General features: G+C 62.7%; 3 protein-coding genes across 8 annotated transcripts; 2 read left to right on the forward strand and 1 right to left on the reverse strand.

Moving 5' to 3' along the window:
* The first annotated feature begins 2 nt into the window (after positions 1–2).
* On the forward strand, positions 3–7,871 carry SNX17 (sorting nexin 17). The gene is made up of 15 exons (XM_065682083.1): positions 3–365; positions 2,731–2,805; positions 3,162–3,279; positions 3,637–3,701; positions 3,865–3,975; positions 4,371–4,461; positions 4,668–4,755; positions 5,133–5,202; positions 5,320–5,412; positions 5,573–5,776; positions 6,110–6,232; positions 6,365–6,442; positions 6,631–6,705; positions 7,033–7,074; positions 7,154–7,871. Exons 1-15 carry the CDS (start codon positions 306–308, stop codon positions 7,271–7,273), a joined length of 1,413 nt encoding a protein of 470 aa, XP_065538155.1. The 5' UTR covers positions 3–305; the 3' UTR covers positions 7,274–7,871.
* A 109-nt stretch (positions 7,872–7,980) lies between these two features.
* On the reverse strand, positions 7,981–12,418 carry ZNF513 (zinc finger protein 513). 5 transcript variants are annotated; one of them, XM_065682080.1, is made up of 4 exons: positions 12,292–12,418; positions 12,118–12,219; positions 9,304–9,894; positions 7,981–9,113 (listed from the first exon to the last, which is right to left on the reverse strand). In XM_065682080.1, the coding sequence occupies exons 1-4, from the start codon at positions 12,329–12,331 to the stop codon at positions 8,362–8,364; spliced, it is 1,485 nt and encodes a 494-aa protein (XP_065538152.1). In that variant the 5' UTR covers positions 12,332–12,418; the 3' UTR covers positions 7,981–8,361. The 5 variants fall into 5 exon arrangements, with proteins under 5 accessions (XP_065538152.1, XP_065538151.1, XP_065538150.1 ...); XM_065682079.1 differs by having other exon boundaries at positions 9,304–9,897; XM_065682078.1 differs by having other exon boundaries at positions 9,304–9,897; positions 12,118–12,418.
* Positions 12,419–12,512: 94 nt separating this feature from the next.
* LOC136015734 (E3 ubiquitin-protein ligase RNF19B-like) lies at positions 12,513–20,198 on the forward strand. 2 transcript variants are annotated; one of them, XM_065682087.1, is made up of 10 exons: positions 12,513–12,895; positions 14,227–14,313; positions 16,026–16,637; positions 17,267–17,454; positions 17,768–17,918; positions 18,160–18,322; positions 18,743–18,857; positions 18,977–19,108; positions 19,427–19,622; positions 19,768–20,198. In XM_065682087.1, exons 3-10 carry the CDS (start codon positions 16,195–16,197, stop codon positions 19,925–19,927), a joined length of 1,548 nt encoding a protein of 515 aa, XP_065538159.1. In that variant the 5' UTR covers positions 12,513–12,895; positions 14,227–14,313; positions 16,026–16,194; the 3' UTR covers positions 19,928–20,198. The 2 variants fall into 2 exon arrangements, with proteins under 2 accessions (XP_065538159.1, XP_065538160.1); XM_065682088.1 differs by lacking the exon at positions 14,227–14,313.
* Positions 20,199–20,894: the final 696 nt, after the last annotated feature.

Raw genomic sequence — 20,894 nt, forward strand, 5'->3', positions numbered from 1 at the left:
GTTACTTTTACCGGGGCGCTCCCCTCCCTCTCGGCCGGGGCCTGTCCGGCTCCGGGGCCGCGCGCAGCACCGGAGCGGAGCCGCACGCACGGTGTCGCTGGGACGCTGCCGGCACCAGGCGCGGGGCTGCCCCACGGCTCCTGCGGGGCGGAGCGGGACGGAGCGGGGCCGGCCCCGGCGGGCGTGTTCCGCCGGCCGCGCCATCGCGGGGGCCCCGCGGGGCGGTACCGGGGAGCGCCGGGCTCCGACATGGCGGCTCGCGGCAGGTAGCGGGGGCGCGCGACCCGGCCCGTCCCGGCCCCGCCATGCACTTCTCCATCCCCGAGACCGAGACCCGAGCCGGCGACGGCGGCGCCGCCTACGTGGTGAGCGGGGCCGGCGCGGAGCTGTCCCGCGGGTGCGGGGCGGAGCGGGGCGGCGACCCCCGGGCCGGTGGGGCCGGGTCTGAATCCGACGTTACGGGGTGGTCGCTGCCCGGTGGGGCTGTGCGGGCCAGTAGTCCCGACGCCGGTCCCGGGTGGCCTTGTGCGGGCCGGGGCCGCCATCCCCAGCCGGTATCCCGCTCCCCGGCCGCGCCGTCCCGGCTCCTTAGGGCCGGCAGAGACGGGGCCGAGCCGGCTGCGTTGCGGGGCGGGGGGAAGGACAGCGGGCGGCGGCCGCATCCCGTCCCGGGGCCCGGCTCATCGGGGCCCGGCAGCCCGTCCGTCCGTCCCGGCTTCCTGTTTTGCTCGGCTCGCCGTGAACGCCCTCCGGCTTGGCAGCTCCTCCGGAGTCGGTTCCCCGGTCACCGGAGGGACACTGCGGCGGGCTGAGCCCCCCGGGCTGCTCGGCGGTGCGGCCGCGGGGGCCGGGGCCAGGCCCGCTGCTTCTTTCTCCGGATACGGGTGGGCTGCTGTGGGCTCCTTGGCCCCGCGGCTGTCAACATGGAGGTCCCTTGCCTGCCCCTTTTGCTGCGATCCCTCTCTGGGAGATCTGCCCGGTGCTCTCGGCAGCAGGAGGTGGTGTGTCAGGGACACACAGGGTGGTTGTGAGCTGCAGGAAGGGCTGCGAAGCTGTCTTGTGATCCACAGGCAGCTGCGGTTGTACAAGGCCCGCAGGAGCACTCTGCACTTTGCCCTCAGGTGGTGGTCCCAGTGTCAGAGGAGAGCTGTTTTGCAGCCCTGAGTCTGGGCAGGAGCTGGTGACCCCACAGAGATGGTGTGAGAAGCCAGTGTGAGCTCCAGTGTGTGCAGGGCCAGCATGGCCTGGGCAGGTGCCTTTGCTGACTCCGGGCAGCCCCAGTTGTCAGGGGCAGGAGGATGCTTGGGGCTTCCAGTGAGTGAAACGGCCATGGGAGGTACATGCCTGGGCTGCAGTCGCTGGCTGGAGGCTCGTCTCCATCCCCTGTGGTGCAGTCCCGCCCTCCCAAACACCATTCTGGGGATGCCAGGACCTGCTCTGGCACAGAGGGGAACAGCACTGTCCCCTTGGAGGATGCTGCCTGTGGCGGGGTGCCTGGGGCATGGAGTCATTGGGCCCTGTGCAGCTCTGTCTGCAGTGACAGAGGATGTCCGTCCTCTCCCCTTGGCTGAGGGACGTGTCCTGCTGAGCTCTCTGCAGCAGCTCTTATACTTGCAAGCAACCTGAAGTGCTGGGGCATGTTCTGGTGGCCCCAGGGCGGGCAGGCAGCACACGAGGAAAGAAACCCTTGCCCTGTGGTGAGGGATGGCTGTGGCCTTGCACCCTGGGAGGTGCTGGAGTGAGCCCAAACCTGCAGCCTTTGGCAGTGGGGATGTCTTGGCCATGCGTCTCTGCGGCTGGCCATCAGGCTCCCCTCCGCTGGCCTGAGTGCAGCCTGGGTTGCTGTTCTGGCCGCTGTGTTACTCTGCTCGCTTCTCCAAATGTGTTTGGGGCCTGCAGGATGGAGAGCTGCCGCTTCTCCTTGCTGCCGGGAGCGTGGAGGGGTGTTCTTGCCTGCTGACTTGGGGGACAGCCGTGTCCATGGGGCTGCAGTGTGGCTCTGTATTCTCCTTGTGGCCGGGCAGCTGCAGGATTACCCCTTCCTGGTGTCTGTTGGGCACATCTCTTGGATGTGCTTCTACTTCCTGAGTGGTTTTGACCATATCCCCAGGGCTGCATGTCTGCGCCAACGCTGACTTGTCTTCAGAAGAGCAGCATACAGAAGCCTTTCAATGCTGTATTGTACTCTTCTGTGCAAGTCCTGGATGTTTGATCTGTCCTCGCTTACTAGCCCTTGGATGCTGACACAGCTCCTCCTGGTCCTGGCTGTGCATGGGGTCATGGCTGTGCCTACCTGAGGCTGCTTGTTCCATGTGTCCACCTCCATTGGGGTGCTGCCCCAGTGAGCTGGAGAGGGCCCTGGCCCCACATGGGAAGCACTGCTGAGCTGTGTGCTCTGGGGCAGGCTCTGGAGGGGGTTCAGGTAGTGAGCAGCGTGATGCTGGCATCGGTGCCTCCGGGCTGGGGCTGGTGCCTGCAAGGCAAATCCAGCTCCTGCAGTGGTGCCCAGCCTGGGAAATGGCTGTGAGGGGAAGGGGGGGGTCCTGGCACTTCCCAGGATGGAGGCTGAGCTCTGCTGTCAGGAGAGGAAGGCTGGGGTGCCTCCTCTGCCCCTCGTGGTGTCTTCAGGAGCACTGCCTCCTCCTGGGCTGTGGCCCTGCAGTGGCTTCATCCTGGGGTAGCCTGTGGATCTGGGGGGTGCTGGCATCTGACTGGTGTCTCTCCCCACAGGCCTACAACATCCACGTGAATGGGGTGTTGCACTGCCGAGTGCGTTACAGCCAGCTCCTGGGGCTGCACGAGCAGGTAGGGAGCCATCCCCAGGGGTGGTGGATGCTGTCATCCAGCCCCTGTCCTGTGGGCAGCACTGTGGTGCCTGCTGTGCTTTTGGCAGGCAGGGTGCTGGGTCCCGTGGGCTGCTGTTGGGTGCTGCAGGAAGGCACTGTGCGGGAGCCGCAGCGTCGGGTGCTGTGCTGGCTGCAGGCAGGCATGCGCTGCCCATGGGGCTGGGCAGGGGATTGTTCTGTTCCTTGGCACTGGATACAGGCCTTTTCTCCTGTCCTGTGATGTCCTGACTGGGCCCTGGAAATCAGCTGTGGGGGGGAGGTCAGACTAGCCGCCATCTCCCTGGAGGCTCTCATGGCACTCTGCTCTCTTCCCAGTTAAGGAAGGAGTATGGCGCTAATGTGGTCCCAGCCTTTCCCCCAAAGAAGATCTTCACACTCACCCCGGCAGAGGTAGAGCAGCGACGGGAACAGCTGGAGAAATACATGCAGGCGGGTAAGCTGGGTCTGCACCGTGCTGCAGCTCAGGGTTGGCTGCCCCCGGCTTGGTCACTCAGGGCACTGGGGCACCACCTGCACCTTCTTTCCCGCACTGCTCTGTCTGCCGTGGCACATCTTCATACTCACTCTGGCATTAGCTGGCCTTCTCCACGGGGCATCAGCCCTGGCAGAGGTGGAGACCCCTGGTGCCTTCACCTGCGGGGTGTCCATGGCCGCCCACGTGCATGCCCTACACACAGCACATGCTTAGTCTGAGTGTCTGCTCTGCATGGCTGCAGAGCAGACAGACACTGCTGTGGGTCCCTGCCCCTTCCCGCGTAACAGCTGATTCCCTGCTCATCTTCCGTCCCAGTGCGGCAGGACCCGACACTTGGAGGGAGTGAGATCTTCAACAGCTTCCTGCGCAAAGCCCAGCAGGTGAGGGTGGAGCTGCTGGAGGTGGTGGGCTGCTAGGGCAGCCTGCATGGGGGTGAGTGCCGACCGCTGGGGCCAGGCGGTGCGAGCTGGGGCCCGTGGGCTGTGAGGATGGTCAGCAGTGGTGGTGGTGGGGCCACAGTGGCAGTCCTGTTTCTCTCTCCAGGAGACGCAGCAGATACCCACAGAGGAGGTGGTGCTGGAAGTGCTACTTTCCAATGGCCAGAAGGTCAAGGTCACCATCCTTACCTCGGACCAGACAGAGGATGTCCTTGAGGTGCCAAAGTTCTTGTGCTGGGCTAGACCAGCTCCTCCTGTGGAGTTCTGTGGCTTCTCATGCATGCAGGAGCTTCCTCAGCCTCTCAGCCCCTGGCCCTCCCTGCTGAGTCCCTACCCCAGAGCAGCATTGTCGTGGGGCTGAAGAGCTGGAAAGGGTGTGCTGATGTTTGGGCCCAGACTAATGTCAGGAAGCCCCAGCTGTCTCATGGTGGATGTAATTCCCCCACTCCCTGTCCATTGTCTCCCCTGCCCTGGCCCCCAGCACAGCAGAGGTGCTGCTTTCCTGCTGCTGGGAGGCCCCAGAACACACGCAGGCTTAATCCTGCCACTGGGTAAGGATGTAGAAGGGCTGCCTCTCTGCGGGAAGTGGTGACTTCCTGCTCTCACTCCCAGGCTGTGGCCTCCAAGCTGGATCTGCCAGATGACCTGGTTGGCTACTTCAGCCTCTTCCTAGTGAGAGAGACCAAGGATGGAGCTTTCTCCTGTGAGTAGAGCATGCTGGAGCCCCATGAGGGCTGCAACGGGACATCTGCCCTCTACCCTGCCCTGGTGCAAGAGCTGTGTACTTGGACCCCACGGCCCTGCCTTGGGTGTGGGGATCCAGCGGGCTCCCCTGGGGTGCCTTGGCTGGCAGGGGTCCGGTGGGCTCCTGCTGCCCTGAGCTGCTGCTGAGTTGCTGTTTCCTTGCAGTCGTGCGGAAGCTGCAGGAGTTCGAGCTGCCGTACGTGTCCGTCACCAGCCTGCACAACCCTGAGTTCCGGATCATCCTGCGCAAGAGGTGAGCGGCAGGGCTGGAGGAGCAGTGCCTGCTGGAGCAGTGGGGTCCTGTCTGGGCTTTGTGCTCCGCAGAGGGACCTTTCTCTTCCTGGCGTTGCCACCTGTGGGTGCTTTGGCCTGCAGGAACACACCTGGGCTTCCCCAGCCATGACATGGCGTGGCTGGACTGCCCTACTGGGCTTGTTTCCACATACCCAGACACAGCCCTTCCTGCCTCTGGCAGCTGTTTAAGAGCGGGAGTGGGACACGGCAACTGATGGCTAACAGGGGAGCTGGCCAGAGAGCCAGCCCAGCACCTTGTCCCAACATGGGGGGTGTTTTTCTCCCCATTGCTGTTAGGAGCTGCGGAATAGGTTGACCCATGTGGTTTCCTTCTAGCTACTGGGACTCCTCCTATGATGACGATGTAATGGAGCATCGTGTGGGGTTGAACTTGCTGTATGCACAGGTGAGGGTCAGTGTGGCCCAGCTGGGTGAGGAGGGACACTGCATCCCTCATCTGTGGCTGTGCAGGGTCTCGAGTGGCTCTGGGCTCAGCTGCTCACCAGCTTCTGCTCCTTGGTAGACGGTGTCAGACATCGAGCATGGATGGATACTTGTCAACAAGGAACAGCACCGGCAGCTGAAGTCCCTGCAGGAAAAAGTCTCCAAGAAGGAGGTAGGGGAGGGCACAATGCTGTGACTGGAGCAGTCCCAGCACCAGACTGGCACCACTCCCCTGTCAACTTGTGGTGCTGGGTTTGTGGCCTGTTGCTGGCCCAGGAGGTATGTTGGGAAGGTGGCAGCCTGTGCTGAGCTTCCCTGGCTCTTCCCTGCAGTTCATCCGCCTGGCCCAGACCCTCAAGTACTATGGCTATCTCAAGTTCGACCCCTGCGTCACTGACTTCCCGGAGAAGGGATGCCATGTAGTCGTCAGTGCTGGCAACAACGAGCTCAACTTCCAGGTGCGGCTGCCCAACGAGCAGATCAAGGAAGGCAGCTTCAAGGTCACACGCATGCGGTGCTGGCGGGTCACGTCCTCGGTGAGTCCCACATGTCTGAGACCCTGGGGAGCAGGGAGGGCTCTGGTGAGACCCGGCTGTGCCGGGCTGGTCTCACAGCTCTCCCCAGGAAAGGGGCTGGCTGTGTTGCCTGCTTCCACCCAGCTGCCCTGGGAAGGGTCTTGAGTTGTGCTCTGGGGGTTGAAGGGGCCATGGGTGTGAGGACTTTGAGGGGATTGGTGGTGGTGGAATGGCAGTGGGAGCTGGGCAGGGTGTGCAGTGCCCAGCTGGAGCATGCCTGCTGTCAGCACAGGGGCCTGGGAAGCTGGCTCCTTTCCCTCTGGAGGCTCCCAGCCTCAGCATGTGCCCTTGCAGGTGCCGATGAGCAACGGTCCCTCGGGCAGCAGCCCGGCAAAGTCCGAAGTAAAGCTGGAGCTGGCTTTTGAGTATCTAATGAGCAAGGACCGGCTGCAGTGGGTCACCATCACCAGTCCGCAGGTAGGGCTGCCTGTGTGCTAGGCTGGCTGTGCACAAGCACGGAGGTGAGGGAAAAGGCTGGTCTGTGCTTGGTGTGCCCTGTTGGGAAAGCCGTGGGGGTGCATGAAGCCTTGTGACACGTGTCTCTTGCAGGCCATTATGCTGAGCATCTGCCTGCAGTCTATGGTGGATGAGTTGATGGTGAAAAAGTCTGGAGGCAGCATCAGGAAGGTGAGGGTTGGGGATGAGTGTTGTCTCTGGGGCGTCATCCCATTCCGCCCCTCTGACTCCCTGGGGTCTAGGCTGGGCCCTGCTTGCTCTCCTCAGCACAGGGCAATATGAAGGATCCCCAGGGGCTGTCTTAACCTCTAGAGCTGCCAATGGGGACCCTGGGGCTGAGCTGAGCTCCTTCCCTGCAGATGTTCCGCCGGCGCATGAATGGAGCCCTGCGGCGCTCAGACAGCCAGCAAGCTGTGAAATCCCCCCCGCTGCTGGTGAGTAGGACTCTGCAGCCCTGGTAGGGGAGACAGGTGTGACCATGGGCTTCGCTGTGTGTGGGGTACCAGAGCCCATTACCCCCAGAGGTGCTACTATCCCTTTGGCAGGGCTGGGGCAAGTGCAGAGGACGGCAAGGCTGCAGTGCCCCACTCCTGCAGCCCTGGGAAGAGAAAGAGGACCTGGACTCATCTCCAGGAGCCAGATTACTTGGGGAGGGGAGGGCGGCCTGGCCTCATCTCAGGAGTGCGGGGAGATGTGGACTTGGAAAGGGTGGGTGGCATGTCCCACCACCTCAGCGCCGCCTGACCCTGCTGTCCCTACAGGACTCACCTGATGCCTCCAGGGAGCCGATGGCCAAACTCTCGGTGAGTTGTGTGTGGGTGCACTGGTGCCATCACCCTCAGACTGATGGGGGATCCTCCCTAACATCTCCCCTCTCCTCAGAGCAAGCTCACCTCTGTCAGCCTGCGAGGGATCAGCCACTCCAGTTCTGCTAATGATGTGGGCGCTAATGACTTCCATGGCAATTATGCCTTTGAGGGCATTGGCGATGAAGATCTGTAGTGCCCCCCTTTGTAGGACAGCACCCGCCGAGGGCCTTCGCTGAGGAATGTATGACCTGCAGACAGGTTGCAATCAACGTGCCTCTCACCTGCTACATCCACCTTTCCCTGCTCCCCTGGGCTGGGGAGCTCACCCCCTGCCCACAGCTGCCTTTGGGATGAGGGCAGCTGAACTCCTCCTGCTGCTGGCTCCAGCTGGGAGAGAGCCTGTTCCCAGGGTGGCACCAGCTCAGCCTGAGCAGCGTGCGCCAGCCAAGCCCTGGAGCAGCATCACAGAGCCTGGCCCAGAGCTGGGGGGCAGAGCTGCCCCTTCCCCAGAGCTGCCCTGCGAGGCTGGGCACAGCCTGGTGGCACCAAGCGGCCCTCGTGAGACTCCGTATATGCCAAATTAGCATTTAGGTTTCTGCTCAGAGACAGGCTGCAGTAAACTGTCTCCAGGGGGTTCTGCGCAGAGGCCCCTCTCTAACCCGCTCATAGACTCCAGCGTAATCTAGGCTTATAACCACGTATCTTCTGCTGCTCAGACCGACCAGAGCATTAATGGACAGTAACCGATGTTTACACACTGCAACGATGATTAAAATGGATCCTGATTGGTACTGGGCTGTCTGTTGGGGGGTGGCTGCTCTCCCTCTCCTCCCTGCACACCCTGCCAGCCCACGCTGTCCTCACCTGAAGCAGAACAAGGTCCCCATGGAGAATAGCAGATAACAAAACTGACTGTTTAATGCTTTTATACACAATATAAATTACACTGACCAGCATGGCAACAGCCATGGAACCAGTCCTCCCTCCCCACTTGTCCCCAAGGTCCAGCAGAAGACGATTCCAAAAGGCAGGAACAGGCAGGTATCACCCCCAGGGGCATGGCACTACCACCTCTGGGGCAGGAACCTGAGCTGCTGTTTGTGACTTTGCCAAGGAAGGATAGGGCTGCTGAAGGTCCCAGTGCACCCATGGGCACCACGTAAGGCAGCCCTGAGCCCCCGTGGAGTCTGCTGCCTATCCCTCCCCCAGGGAGGGCAGGGGCTGAGGCACCCTGGGCCTGATGCAGGGCTGGACACCCCTGCAGCTGGGCTAAGTGCTGTCTTAGGGCAGGGCTGTGCCCACAGCTGGAGGGGCCAAGAGGGCTTTGGCATTGCGTGGGTTTACCCAGCTCTCGGCTGTGTGGCCGTGGATCTTCTGGTGGCGCTTGTAGTTGTCCCAATGGCCAGTGGTGTAAGAGCAGTTCCGGCACTGGAAGGGCTTCTCACCCGTGTGCCGCAGCATGTGCCGCTTCAGGTTCATGCTCTGGTTGCAGCTGTAGCTGCAGAGGCTGCACTGAAAGGGCTTGTCGCCCGAGTGGATGCGCCCGTGACGCTTGAGGTTGGCCAGGTTGCCACAGGCGTAGTCGCAGAGCTGGCACTTGTAGGGCTTCTCGCCCGTGTGTACTCGCTGGTGCCGCTTCAGGTTGTCGAGGTGGGCAGAGGCATAGGGGCAGAGCGGGCAGGCAAACGGCTTCTCCCCACTGTGCGTCTTCATGTGCCGTGCCAAGTGGTTGGGGTAGTGGGTGACGAAGGGGCAGAAGTTGCAGGAAAAGCCTTTGTCCCCACTGCCCTTGCGGGGGCTGGCGCCCGGCTCGGTGCCCAGCACTGCCAGGCTGCAGCGCCCACAGACCTGCTCAGCCCGCCCTTCATCCTGCGCAAACCCATCGTCCAGCACCAGCCCGCACATGCGGCACGTGAAGGGGTAAAGCAGCTCGGGCAACGCAGCCGCCTCCTCACCCCGCAGCCGAGCGCAGCCAGGCAGGAAGGGGCCACTGCCGCTGCCCACGTGCAGGCTCAGCTCCGGCAGCATTGGCTCTGTGGGATGAACACAAAGAGGGCTGTGAGCAGGGCGGCACAGCGCTGGTCAGGCTCAGCTCCACAAGAAGGCCCAGCTGCGGCTGGTGGCACCGGGACTGGCACAGGACACACACCTTCTCTCTCCCCCATCCCCAAGGCTGTGCCATAGGGGTCTCCCAGCAGCTCCTCCCTTCCCCTCCACCTTTACCTGGGTCCTTGTCCTGCTGGTGCGGCACTTCGCCTTCGGGCAGGCGGTGGCTGAGCATGTGCCTCTTCAGGTTGCGGCTCTGGTTGCAGCGATAGTCGCAGGCAGCACACTGGAAGGGCTTGTCCTGGCTGTGGACCCGTTCATGGCGTTTGAGGTTGCCCAGGCTGCTGCAGGCGAAGCTGCAGCACGTGCAGTGGTACGGCTTTTCCCCGGTGTGTGTGCGCAAGTGTCGGGTCAGGTTCACCAGCTGGGCAGAGGCGTAGGCACACTGCGTGCACGCGAACGGCTTCTCCCCGTTGTGTGTTTTCATGTGGCGCTTGAGGTGGCTGGAGTAGTGGGAGGCGAAGGGGCAGAGCTGGCAGGAGTACACGATGCGCTGGCTGCGGCCCCCCTCCGTGCCTGCACACTGCAGGCAGCTCTGCCCGAGGCTGGCAGCCAGCTGCAGCCCGCACTGGCGGCAGGGCAGCGCCGCGGGGCCGGGCTCCCCACCCTCCTCGGGGTCGCTCTCCACACTCAGCTGCTGGTACCCAGAGGAGCAGTCGTCGTCGCTCAGCGCATACGCCGGCATGGCGATCTTCCCCACCAGGGTTTCTGCTGAGAAGACGATGGGATGGGACGGTGTCAGCACGGCTGGCCCAGGCACAACCTCTTGCTTGTGCAATTGGTCCCAGCAGGGCCCATCTCAAGAAGGGGGCTTGCAGCCAGGAGGGCCTAGGCAGCTGCATCCACCCAGGCAGCACCCAGCAGGAGCCCACCACACTGTGCACAGTAGGGTGAGGAGTCTCACAGCCATGACCTGCTCTGACACCCTGCTGCAGGGCCTGTCCTCACTACGTTGGGAAACCCTGTCACCTCCACCCTACGGCTTGCTCCAGGAATGGCAGGCAGTGTGGAGCACAAGGGTGGGTTGGGCACCCACCAGCACTGCTGGGACTGGCTGGTAGGAAGCAGTAATAGTGGGAAGGTGTTGGGTGCAGCCTGACCCAGGCAGGAGAGCTGGCTGCCCATAAAGTCTGCTCTGGGCTTCCTCTCACTATGCTGCTGCCCTAGCCCAGGAATGGCAGCCAGTGCTGCTCCCATGGCAAACCCTATGGGGCTCCAACACCAGCCCCCTTCCATCATGCAGGAAAACAGACCTTCCTGGGCCCCAGCCAGCGCTGCTGCCTCATGGCAGTGGGAGGAAGTCTGCACCAGGCTCTCAGAGAGCACTTCTGCTTCCTGGCTGGGCACAGACCCATCCTCCTGCAGCCCCAGGAAGAGATGACAGAAGCTGAGCCCAGTGCCCTGCAGCCTCCTTCAGGCTGGTGCTCGGGGCCAGAGGGGCAGCAACATGCAGCCAAAACCTTGCCACTGTCGGCCTCAAGCAGTGTCCGGCTGTCCCCATGCAGTGCCTGACCTGGAGCTCTAGAGCCTGTGAGACCTAGCAGATGCCCACCACCCCGGGAAGCAGCCTGGGCTGTCCTCTTCACTGCTGCCCACCCAGGTGGGTCCAGCTCCCAGAGTCCCAGCCGGGTGCAGGGGTGAGGCTGCTCCCATGCTGCAGGACAAGGCCGCCCAACCTGCTTCCAGTGCCTTTTCACAAGCACTGCCTGAAGTGCAGATGCCAGAATGGGACATCCCACATTGGGCTGGCCATTGCTGGATGAACTCTCGATCCCACCTCAAGCCTCACACTGCCCTCTGCCTTCTCAGCTCAGGCCCACAGTCCTGCATTGCCACAGCGTCCCTGGAGCACTGTCTCATGGCTGTCAGTGCTGCCCTTGGGGCGAGGATGAGGATGTGGCCAGTGATGGCTCTCCTGACCTCCTCAGTGGGCCCTGAGATGCCCAGTCCTGCTCCCCAGCTGGGACTGCCAGTTGAGAGTGGGAAGAAAGGTATTTCTGACTTTCAGCCCTCGCAGCATTCAGCAGCCAGAGCTGCTGAGAGGGCTTTGTCCGTGCGCTGGGCTCTGCGCACAAGCACAAGGGAAGGAGCAGAACCACATCTGCCAGGCAGCTGAGACCGTGCCTCAGCACAAGAGCGGGAGCTGCCGGCACAGCCCACCATGGCCCAGCATGGGTGCTGAGCACGCAGACTGCAACACAGCCCTGGTAGACAGCGAGGGGACAGAACCACAAGGGATGTGGTCTGTGCCACCCATCTCCTCTCACCACACCTTATTCTCCACACTGTTGAAGGCAACGAGTGACGCTCCCGCCGGTCCTTGCAAGGCATCGTAATGGAGCTGGATCAGTGTTTGCCCCTCTGGCTACCCCACACCGCAGGCTGACCTGCTGCCCAGTGTGCTGCCACCGGGCTGGCACAAAGGGGCTGTGGGACTCCCGGGCCAAGTGAGAAGCAGGGAGCAGGAGCTGGCAGAGACAGCCCCAACCCAGCTCCCCAGACAACATCGAGGGGCAGCGGTGGGGCAGCCTCCAGCTCCCGGCTGGGCAACAAAGCTCTGGCGGCTCCGGGAAGCAGGGGCTCCCGGGCAGACCGGTGCGGGCGGCTCCGGGGATGAGCCCCCAGACCAACCGTGGAGCACAACGCGCCTGGGGGGCCTCAACGGGAGGAAGCGCCGGGGGATCAGTGCCAGGGCTCCGGACCACCAGCGCGGGACTCCACCCCGGGAGGGGATCCGGGACGGGGAACACGCCCGGGGACAGAGAAGCCACAGGGCGGGCCTGCTCCCGAGAAGAGGGGAGGCTGCCTCATGGGGCCGGGCGCGGGGCAGGTACCGGCAATGACCGGTCACGGTCCCCACCCAGCAGCACCCCCGGAGCCGGGGCCGTCCCCGGGGGGCGCCGCTGCCGGGCCCGGCCGGCGGGCACGCACCTGGCGGTCCCTTCTCGAAGGCCAGGCCGCGGCCCAGCAGCAGGTCGCCGGGCAGCACCAGCGCCGCTCCCGCAGACTCCTCGGGGCCGTCCTCGGCGTCCGCTGCAACACACCGAGCGCCGCGGGTCACCGCCGGGCCGCCGCCGCCGCCCCCCGGCCAGGCCGCGCACTCACCCTTCACCGGCTGCGGGTGGCTCTGCTTCCGCCGGGGCATGGTGGTCGGACCCGGCCCCGGCCCGGCCCCACAGCCCGCCCGCCCGCGGCCCGCCAGCCGCCCCCGACAGCCCGGGGCGGCCGCCGCCGCCCCGCCTCGACAGGGCACTTCCGCTTCCGCCCAGGCGCGGGGCGGGGCCTCCGGCGGAAGCGGGAAAGGCGCCCCGGAAGCGGACCGGGGGGCCGGAAGCGTGCGCGGGACCCGCTTCCCTGCCGGCGCCGCTCCGGGATGCGGCGGGCGGGGGAGGAGGCCGGGCCGCGGGAGAGGCGGGCGGGGCCCGGGCGGGAGCGGGTCCCCGGGACGTAGGCGGCGGTGGCCGAGGAGGGCGTGGCCGACGGGAGCCCTGCCCCTTCCTGGGCGGGCGGTGCCGCCGGTGCCGCGGCCCCGGGGAGCTGGGGGGGCGCCGGGCCGAGCGCTGACGGTGTCCGTGTCCCGTCGGGGCGGCTGCGGCAGCCCCCCCGTTCCCCCCCCCCCGTTCCTCCCCCTGCTGCCCCGCCAGCACGGCCCTGCTCCGGGACGGCGGGGGCCGCGGGAAGCTTCGGCAGCCGCAGAGCGAGGTGTCCGGTAAGACAGCTGCGGGAGGGAGGGCTGGAAGGCACGGGTGTCCTGTGGGCGGCACAGGCGGGCTCAGCGGGTCTAGGGCCCGCGTTGCGCTGGTGCAGGAGGGCAGGGAAGGGGCAGGCAGGAGCACACCTGGCTCGCAGTGAGCGCTCCGGCCTTTCATCATCTTGGTTCTTCCAGCGCTGAGATCCTTTCAGCCGGGGTTTGGTTGAAGGATCTGGGGCTTTTTGGGAGGGCAGGGAGAGATTCGCTGTTGTGTGTATGGTCTGATAGCAAGAGGCAACTGAAAACGTCCTTTGGATGTGCCCGTCAGTGTCCTGCTCCTTTGTACTGTCCTGGGGAGAGCAGTGAGGCCGGTCGCGGATTCATGGATCAGGCTGCCCAGAGAGGTCGTGTGGTCCTTGTCCTGGGAGGTCTTCTAGACCCAGCTGGCATAAAGCCCTTAACCACAGAGGTGACCCTCATTTGGGTCACCAAATGAGGGCAGGAAGGTGAACTGGAGACCTCTTGCGGTCTCTTTCCACCTGACTTATTTGGTGATCATGGTGACCCCAGTGGGAACCGGCTGCAGAAGAAGGGGAGCCCAGCTCCCCACATTCCAGGAGTGGCCCCAGTGTTGGGTACAGTGGCCATGCTGTGGTTCCTCTGTGGCCATTCCCTTTGCCAGTTCTATCTCCACACTCTCACAAGGACTGCAGAGCTGAACATTATTGCCTGGTTCTCCCAGGAGTGGGTGATGGACCTCCCCGCAATGCAGCTCCTGGAATGACCCTGTGGTTCATAACCCCTGTTTGCAGAAAATCCCCCTCACTTTACATGGCTTGGCTCCCGGACACTCAGGCGTGCTCTTACCCTGCCAGACAAAGAGCCTGCTGGGTCCTGGGGATGCCATGATGGCACTTCATAAAAGCCAGTCGCACCTCTGCTCACAGGGAGCTCAGCTGTGTCACACTTTGCTGTGGTTGGTTTCCTGCAGCTTCTCTCTCTGGTGTCCCAGTGTTGTGCAGACCAGCGGCACCCAGCGCTTTGCATCCTGCTTCCTGGGGAGAAGGGCCCCTGGTTACCCTGCCTGGGGGCTTGGTTGGCCCATCTCCAGGGCTGGCTGGTGTGCAGCTGTGTGTGTTGGGGCAGCAGCCCTGGTCTGCTGCAGCCGTATCTTGTACTCATCCTTTCTCTGCCTAGGTCTGTGCCCTGGATGTGGTCCCCATTTACAGGACTCGTTCTGCCTTCTCTGTGGCTCCATTAGTAGAGTGAGCTGCCTGACATCTCCAAACAACCCTGGCTGCCTGAGCTGCTGCTGAGCCTCTTCATGGATAGTTTTTGCTTATTTGCAGGTCCTTGAGGGAATCGAATGTGTTGGACTTGTGGCAGTCCCAGAGGAGCCATGTCCACGTGTGTCAGCAATGCTTCCCCGCTGACAGGTACCTCGGGGCCAGAGGATGGGGCTGATGAGATTCCTGCCAGTGCTTATTCACTTGGGCAGCCATTTAGTCCAGTGTCGCAGTCCTGCTGCAGGAGCATGTTCCTTCCTGCTCTCCTCCTGCAGTACTTTCCACTCTAACAGCCATTTAAATCCAATCTCAGCCCAATTTCCATGAGCTCTTTAGTTGCTACAGGAAAGTGCTTTATTACCTTGGGTGACATGGTGAGCACCTTGCTTGTTCCCAGCAGACTCCTTGGTCTTCTCTGAGCCATCACTAATACATGCTTCTTCCAGTGCCAGCACTTGTGGTATTTCAGCTGTGCTCAAATGGAAAAAGCAGCACAGGAGCTGGATGTTGTGGAGGTGTAAAGTGTAGGGTGGTATAGATAGATATAGGGTATAGATAAGGGTATAGATAAAGAAGGAGCAAGGAGAATTGTGCTCTGATGTCAGGAGGATGAATTGTCATGTGGCCATGGACTTGTAAGCTACAAGTAAGGGAAAACTGACAGGTTTACCTCCTCTCTCCTGTAATTACCTGGCTCTTGGGTCCCTTGGCTTGGTTGCCTCTTCTACAACCTCAGCAGAAGTTTGGGTGATGCAGGTTGTAGTGCAGCACTAGTGACACAGGGAATCATTCAGAAGTGACCGCTCCCCATGAGGTCCTGCTGCCCTCCCTGGGTTGCAGGGCATGTGGAGGAGCCCTCTCTTCCCAGGATGTGTCAGGATCCAGCCTTGGTGGAGGAAGCACTTTCTTTGTGGCAGTGAGATGTTCCCTGCTCTCCTGTGAGCTAACCCTGAGGAGGGGTAGTGGGTGATGGTGGTTGTGATTTGCCCTGAGTTTTCCTCTGGGGTCCCTCCAGCTAGCCGTTGCTGGGAGCTTCCTGATGCAGTCTGGGTGAAGGAGTTTGTTTCTGCAGTGCCAAGTGCTGGTGTCCATACGGGCCCAGTCTGTGGTTCTTGGACATTTGAGTTTCAGTCAGAGCTTCAGCCGTATCTCTCCTTGGAAAGGAAAGTCACAAAGACTTGCAGTGGGGAGGGGTGTGATTATTGCACTGCCCTAGGTACAAGCTGGTTCTCACAGCGCTTGCCACTGCCTTCCTTGCAAAGAGCACTGTCTTCCCCTCCTTGTGGAATCTTGGGGGTCCTGGCCCTCTGGACTTTATTGCTGAAATGAGAGAGATGGGAAAGGGCAGAACAGAGCTGGCTCAGGGGCACATGGGTGGCTGGAGAGGGGCTGTGGCTGTGATGCCCAAGCTCAGCGTGGGACAGGTCAGCCATGGTACTGTCACTGGGGCCTTTGGGCCAGCGTGGGGACAAGGCTGGACATAATGGCTTTGGGTGATCATGGGTGTACTGACCAGGCAAGATATGTTTGTGGGAGCTCAAGGTCAGGTGCTTTGACTCTTCCCTTTGGTTTGATGGGAGGGAGCACATCGGCAGGAGCACCTCAAGGAAGGACAGGGTCTATCTTTGTGCTCAGTGGCTGTGCTGCCGTGCTGGAGGACGCAGGAGGTGGGCAATGTCCTGGGCCCTGGCAGAGCACCGCTGGCAGTTGTCTTGGCTTGTCCTGGAGCTGCTGGGGTGTTTTTGATGGTATAACCCTGGGGTCCAGCAGGGTGGCAGGGCACTAGTGGGGTTTGTGGGTGCTGAGGCTGTGTTCCCATGCCTGCAGCCCAGGGCTTGCTCTCATGTGTGGTTCCTTTGCAGGCTGAGCAGCACTGACTGCAGCTGGAGATGGTTCAGCCACTGCCTGTGGGGACAATGCTGGCTCTGAGGCCTGGGTAGGAGCCAGGCCATGAGGGCCGTGCTGGGGCTGGCACCTCCCTCCTGCCCTCTGTAGCCTGACAGCAGCCGGCTGCCACCCTGGCGGGCCACCATGGAGCGGCCCATGCGTGTGCACCTCCGCCTCCTGGGCTTCTTTGGGCGGAAGCCACAGGCCGTCGGAGGGGAGACATCACCAGAGCAGGAGGCAGAGCCGGCGGAACGTGAGGAGATGTGCATCGCGCTGCCCCTGGGCGAGGACGGGGAGCTGGTGGAGTGTCCCTTGTGCCTGCTGCCCCAGCCACCCGAGGCCTTTCCCACCCTGGCCTCCTGCGAGCACCGCTCGTGCCGGGCCTGCCTGGAGCAGTACCTGCGCATTGCCGTCAGCGAGAGCCGTGTGCAGGTGGCCTGCCCGCACTGCCCGGCCGCGCTGCAGCCCGACGACGTCCACCGCCTCCTGGCTGAGCCCTCCCTCCGCGACAAGTACGAGGAGTTCCTCCTGCGGCGGCTGCTGGCGGCTGATCCCAGCACCCGCTGGTGTCCTGCGCCCAACTGCAGGTGAGCGGCTGGGCCCTTGTGCGGAGCCAGGAGCGGCTGGGAGCTGGTGCGCAACGAACTGTGCCTGTGCTTCCTAGAATCACAGAATGGTTTGGGTTGGAAGGGACCTTAAAGTTCATCCAGTTCCAACCCCCTGCCACAGGCAGGGACACCTTCCACTAGAGCAGACTGCTCCAAGCCCCATCCAACCTGGCCTTCAACACTGCCAGGGATGGGGCAGCCACAGCTTCTCTGGGCACCCTGTGCCAGGGCCTCACCACCCTCGTAGTAAAGAAGTGTCCTGTGAGTTTTTCTCAGGCTCAGTCCTCTCGTGGCTTGGTCCTGTGTGGGGTTGGGCTTGCTCAGGGAGGTGTCCCAATTTCTGTCCCATCTGCAGGGCACGGGTGCTCTTGGCCATGCTGGGCCAGCCCATGAGATCCCTGGGGAGCTGTGTGAGTGCTGGATGGGGAAAGCTCTGCTGCAGTCTGAGCTGGCTCTCCTGAGCAGGGGCTGCAGCTCTGTCTCAGCATGGAGCTGGGACCTGCCCCTGCATGGCCTGGCTGTGCTGGGGAGGGGAATGGCTGTGTGCTGTGCAGGGATGCAGGGAGGGCACTGCTGAACCCCCTACACTGACTGCTTTCTCCCCACAGCTACGCTGTCATCGCCTATGGCTGTGCCGAGTGTCCCCGCCTCACCTGCGGCCGTGAGGGTTGTGGCACCGAGTTCTGCTACCACTGCCGGCAGCCCTGGCACCCCGATGGCCCTTGTGTGCCAGCGCTGCCAGCCCCTGGCCTGGCCAATGCAGCGGAGCCAGTCCACCCGGAGGACTCGACCCACGGTGAGACCTTGGAGCAGGGTGGGAGCAAGCAGGTCAGAGGTTTGACACAGCTGAGCCGCAGTCAAATACCTTTGTACCTTCCTGCCCGTGGGGCTGCTGGAGCCAGGATCCAGTGGTCCCCACTGGCTGCCTGTCTGTGGAGGCAGGTGGGCTCTGTGCCAGTTGAGCTGGGGCTGTGGAGCGGGACCTTGCTTTGCCTGGCTCACCCTGATACCTACGGGACAGGCTGAAATCCTTGGTCAGTGTATGGAGGTGGACCTGCACTGTCCTGTCCTGCACCCCCCATCTCATCTCCTCTCTTTGCCCCTGGCAGCTGAGGCTGAGAACATCAAGGTCTGTCCCCGCTGCAGTGCCTTCATCATGAAGATCAATGATGGGAGCTGCAACCGCATGAACTGCACGGTCTGTGGCTGCCTCTTCTGCTGGCTCTGCCTGCAGGAGATCTCTGACGTGCACTTCCTGAGGTCAGTGCAGGGCTGGGGACCATGAGGTGTGCTGGGGGGCGAGGGTGGAGGAGCTGCCAGGAGGTGAGGGGCTGCGGGTCTTGCCAGGAGCTGTGGGGATAGGAATGGGGGACAGTTGAGGCCCTGCTGAGAGCCACAGCCACGTCTGGGGATCCCTGGGCTGTGGGGCTGACTTGAGGGGGGAAGCAGAGTGCCCTGTGCTGTCAACAGCCTTTGGCCCAGCCCCACTCTATCCTCACAGCCCCTCTGGCTGCACCTTCTGGGGGAAGAGGCCTTGGTCAAGGACCCGGAAGATCCTGTGGCAGCTGGGCATGGTGCTGGGAGCACCCATGGTGATCTCCCTCGTCGCAGGCATCGCCGTCCCTGTCATTACCATCGGGATCCCCGTCTACATGGGTAGGAAGGTACTGGCAGGGGGCCCTGGAGTCCCAGTGATCCTGCTCCCCTCTGAGCCTCAGGCCTGGACAGACACACAGTGCTCGCCACTGCATGTCCCTGTGTCACCTTTGACTCCCCACAGCCCTCCCTGTGGGGACCCTTGCTGCTGCCCACCCCAACACCAGTCGGGTACTTGCAGCCTGGAGAGGTGGGAGCTGTGGATGATTGAAAGGAGGAAAGGGTTTGGGGCCCAGGGGTGTTTTCCAGGGACACCTGAGTAGTGGTGGCAGCACCATTGCGGCTGCCTGTCCCTTAGGAGGTGGATGGGGTGTCTGGGTGCTGTGGCTGCAACTGGAGCTCTGCCAGGGCTGGGAAGAGGCTGTGTCCCTGGGGACTGTGCACTGGAATCTCTGCAGAGCCCTTCATCTGTCTTGCTCCTCCTCGAGGTGCTGGGCCAGAGCCGGAGGAGCAGCCTGTCAGGGTGCCAGCAGTGCCTCTCTGTCACCAGCAGTGTCCTTCTGTCTCTGTTTGTGTCTCCCATCATAACAGCTGTCACTGTGGGTAAGTGCACTGTGCCAGGGCTGAGGGTACTGGAGTCCACTGCAGCAGAGTGTCTCTGGGTGGGGGATGTCAGAGCTGGGGCACAGGGTTTCACCCAGTACCTGCCTGTCTGCCCGCAGGAGTCGGTGTGCCCCTCATGCTCACCTATGTCTATGGGGTGGTGGTGCTGTCACTGTGTCGGAGCCGCTGGGGCTGTGGCCGCAGCCCGCCTGGGGACCTCGGTGTGGTGGAGCTGGAGAGCCTGACCAAGCGTGAGTCCAGTGCTGCCATCTGTCCCCTGGCCTGTGCCTGCCAGTGGGCCCCATGGGCCCCGCTCCTGCCTCATGTCTCTGTGGCTGTGAGCTCTGCAGAGGAAGACGCTCCCTGTGGATTTGTGTTGGTTCTGCCCCATGTGCTACCACACACACCACTGTCCCTGCAGGCTGGTGTCCTGGGGAAGGTGCTGCCCAAAGTGCTTTGGGAGCAGCTTGTTGGCACCCCGTGCTGAGAACCCTGTGGGCTGTTCTGCTCCCTGTTCTGACAGGAGTAGTCCTTGCAAACAAGGTGCTCAGCTCCATATCTCCCTCCAGAAGTGAACGAGCTGCGGTCAGTGCTGCCCAGTCCCAGGCCTGTTGAGGATGGAGTCCCAGACACAACCATCTCTGTCCCCAGCAGCAGCCATAACTCACGCCAGGGGATGGTGTGGCAGGAGCAGGACAGCCAGTCAGCCAGCACAGTGGCCCTCACAGGGAACATGCTGACTGAAGGCATGGATATGTCCAATAGGTGAGGGGGGCTGCTGTGCTGGGGAGGTGGGGGGTGAAGGGCACATTCCCTTCCTAACAGTCTTCCCCACACCTGCTGTACCAGCCAAGGGCATGGTGACATGCCCCTTTAGGCTGCTGCCCACAAGCCCTGTATTTGTCTGCAGGGAAGGTGTCAGCATCGAGGTGGAGGTGTCCATCGAAGCAGTGCCACATCCTGCCCGGCAGCAGAGTCTGTGCAGTGCCCCGTCAGGGCAGAGCCTCTCTGGGGACTCCCTGGGAGACACCAGCGACAGGTCCAGCACTGTGGGCATCTCCACGGAGTGAGGGGGGAGATCCTCGATCCACAGAACCCCCCCTGCCACTTGCACAAACATCTGTGCCCTCCTGGGGCAGAGCTGGTCACTCTCTGTGTGGCACCACCAGCCCCGTGCTGGATGGGCTCTGACTGCTTGGTGCTCCCTGTGCCCAGCCACATCCACCCGTTCCCTGAAAGCAGCCCTGACCATTGGCACAGCTGGGAAATAAAAGCTACTCTCTGAGGGTCTGTCTGTCTCCTGTGGCACAGCCGTGCCCTGACAGCTCAGTCCTCATCACAGCAGGGTCTGATTGTGGTGCATTCTCTGATGGGTGTTACAGGAGAGAAGGTGGGGTAGGGTGGTCCCAGCCCCACAGAGGTACAGGCAGGGGGGACAGGTAGACCCAGGGAGTATGGCAAGCATGGGGATACTCCCTTGTGCAAACACCCCAGCAAACTGGGCTCTATGGTGCCTGGCTGGCAATTGGGAGGGTGGGATGTTGCTGCAGAGCCCAGCAAACCAAGCAGCTCACACAGGGGCTGAGTCCTGCCCCTTCTGGGCCAGCTCCTGGTGCACAGTGTGTGGCACCCACGGGTCCTTTGTGTCCCCAGCTCCTGTCCTGGGGGCAGCATCTGGCTTCCTGCAGACAGACCTCGAGTGTGGTGCAGGACAGCAGCAGCCCCTGATGGTGGGAGACCGTGCAGCGCACCAGGGCAGAGCTGGGGAGCACAGGGGGCTCGCTGTGATGTCCTGTTTGTGGATGTGTCCCTGCCTGCCCTTGGCTGGTCCAGCAGCATGTGAAGGGTTCCCAGGGCTGTTGAGGGCTGTGCCTGGGTCAGCTGGGGGTGATGCTTTAGCATGTGGGGTGCTGCAGCACAAGGACTTACTTGTATCCCTGTTGTGATGGGCACCCACTCCAAAGCAGGAGCGAAAACTGCTGAAGGTCCCAGGTGGAGGCACCAGCATAGCTGTGGGGCTCCACATCCTGCATTGGC

Source organism: Lathamus discolor, chromosome 5 (assembly GCF_037157495.1).
Source record: "Lathamus discolor isolate bLatDis1 chromosome 5, bLatDis1.hap1, whole genome shotgun sequence".
NCBI classification, from domain to species: domain Eukaryota; kingdom Metazoa; phylum Chordata; class Aves; order Psittaciformes; family Psittacidae; genus Lathamus; species Lathamus discolor.

Coding starts and splice junctions, on each gene's coding strand:
- LOC136015734 (XM_065682087.1), top strand. CDS start 16,195: ATGGAGCGGCCCATGCGTGTGCACCTCCGCCTCCTGGGCTTCTTTGGG. Junction 16,638..17,266: donor TGTCCTGCGCCCAACTGCAG/GTGAGCGGCTGG, acceptor TTCTCCCCACAG/CTACGCTGTCATCGCCTATG. Junction 17,919..18,159: donor TCTGACGTGCACTTCCTGAG/GTCAGTGCAGGG, acceptor CTATCCTCACAG/CCCCTCTGGCTGCACCTTCT.
- ZNF513 (XM_065682078.1), bottom strand. CDS start 12,331: ATGCCCCGGCGGAAGCAGAGCCACCCGCAGCCGGTGAAGGGTGAGTGC. Junction 9,898..12,117: donor CTTCGAGAAGGGACCGCCAG/GTGCGTGCCCGC, acceptor TCGTCTTCTCAG/CAGAAACCCTGGTGGGGAAG. Junction 9,114..9,303: donor CCAGCAGGACAAGGACCCAG/GTAAAGGTGGAG, acceptor TTCATCCCACAG/AGCCAATGCTGCCGGAGCTG.
- SNX17 (XM_065682083.1), top strand. CDS start 306: ATGCACTTCTCCATCCCCGAGACCGAGACCCGAGCCGGCGACGGCGGC. Junction 2,806..3,161: donor TCCTGGGGCTGCACGAGCAG/GTAGGGAGCCAT, acceptor CTCTCTTCCCAG/TTAAGGAAGGAGTATGGCGC. Junction 4,462..4,667: donor CAAGGATGGAGCTTTCTCCT/GTGAGTAGAGCA, acceptor GTTTCCTTGCAG/TCGTGCGGAAGCTGCAGGAG.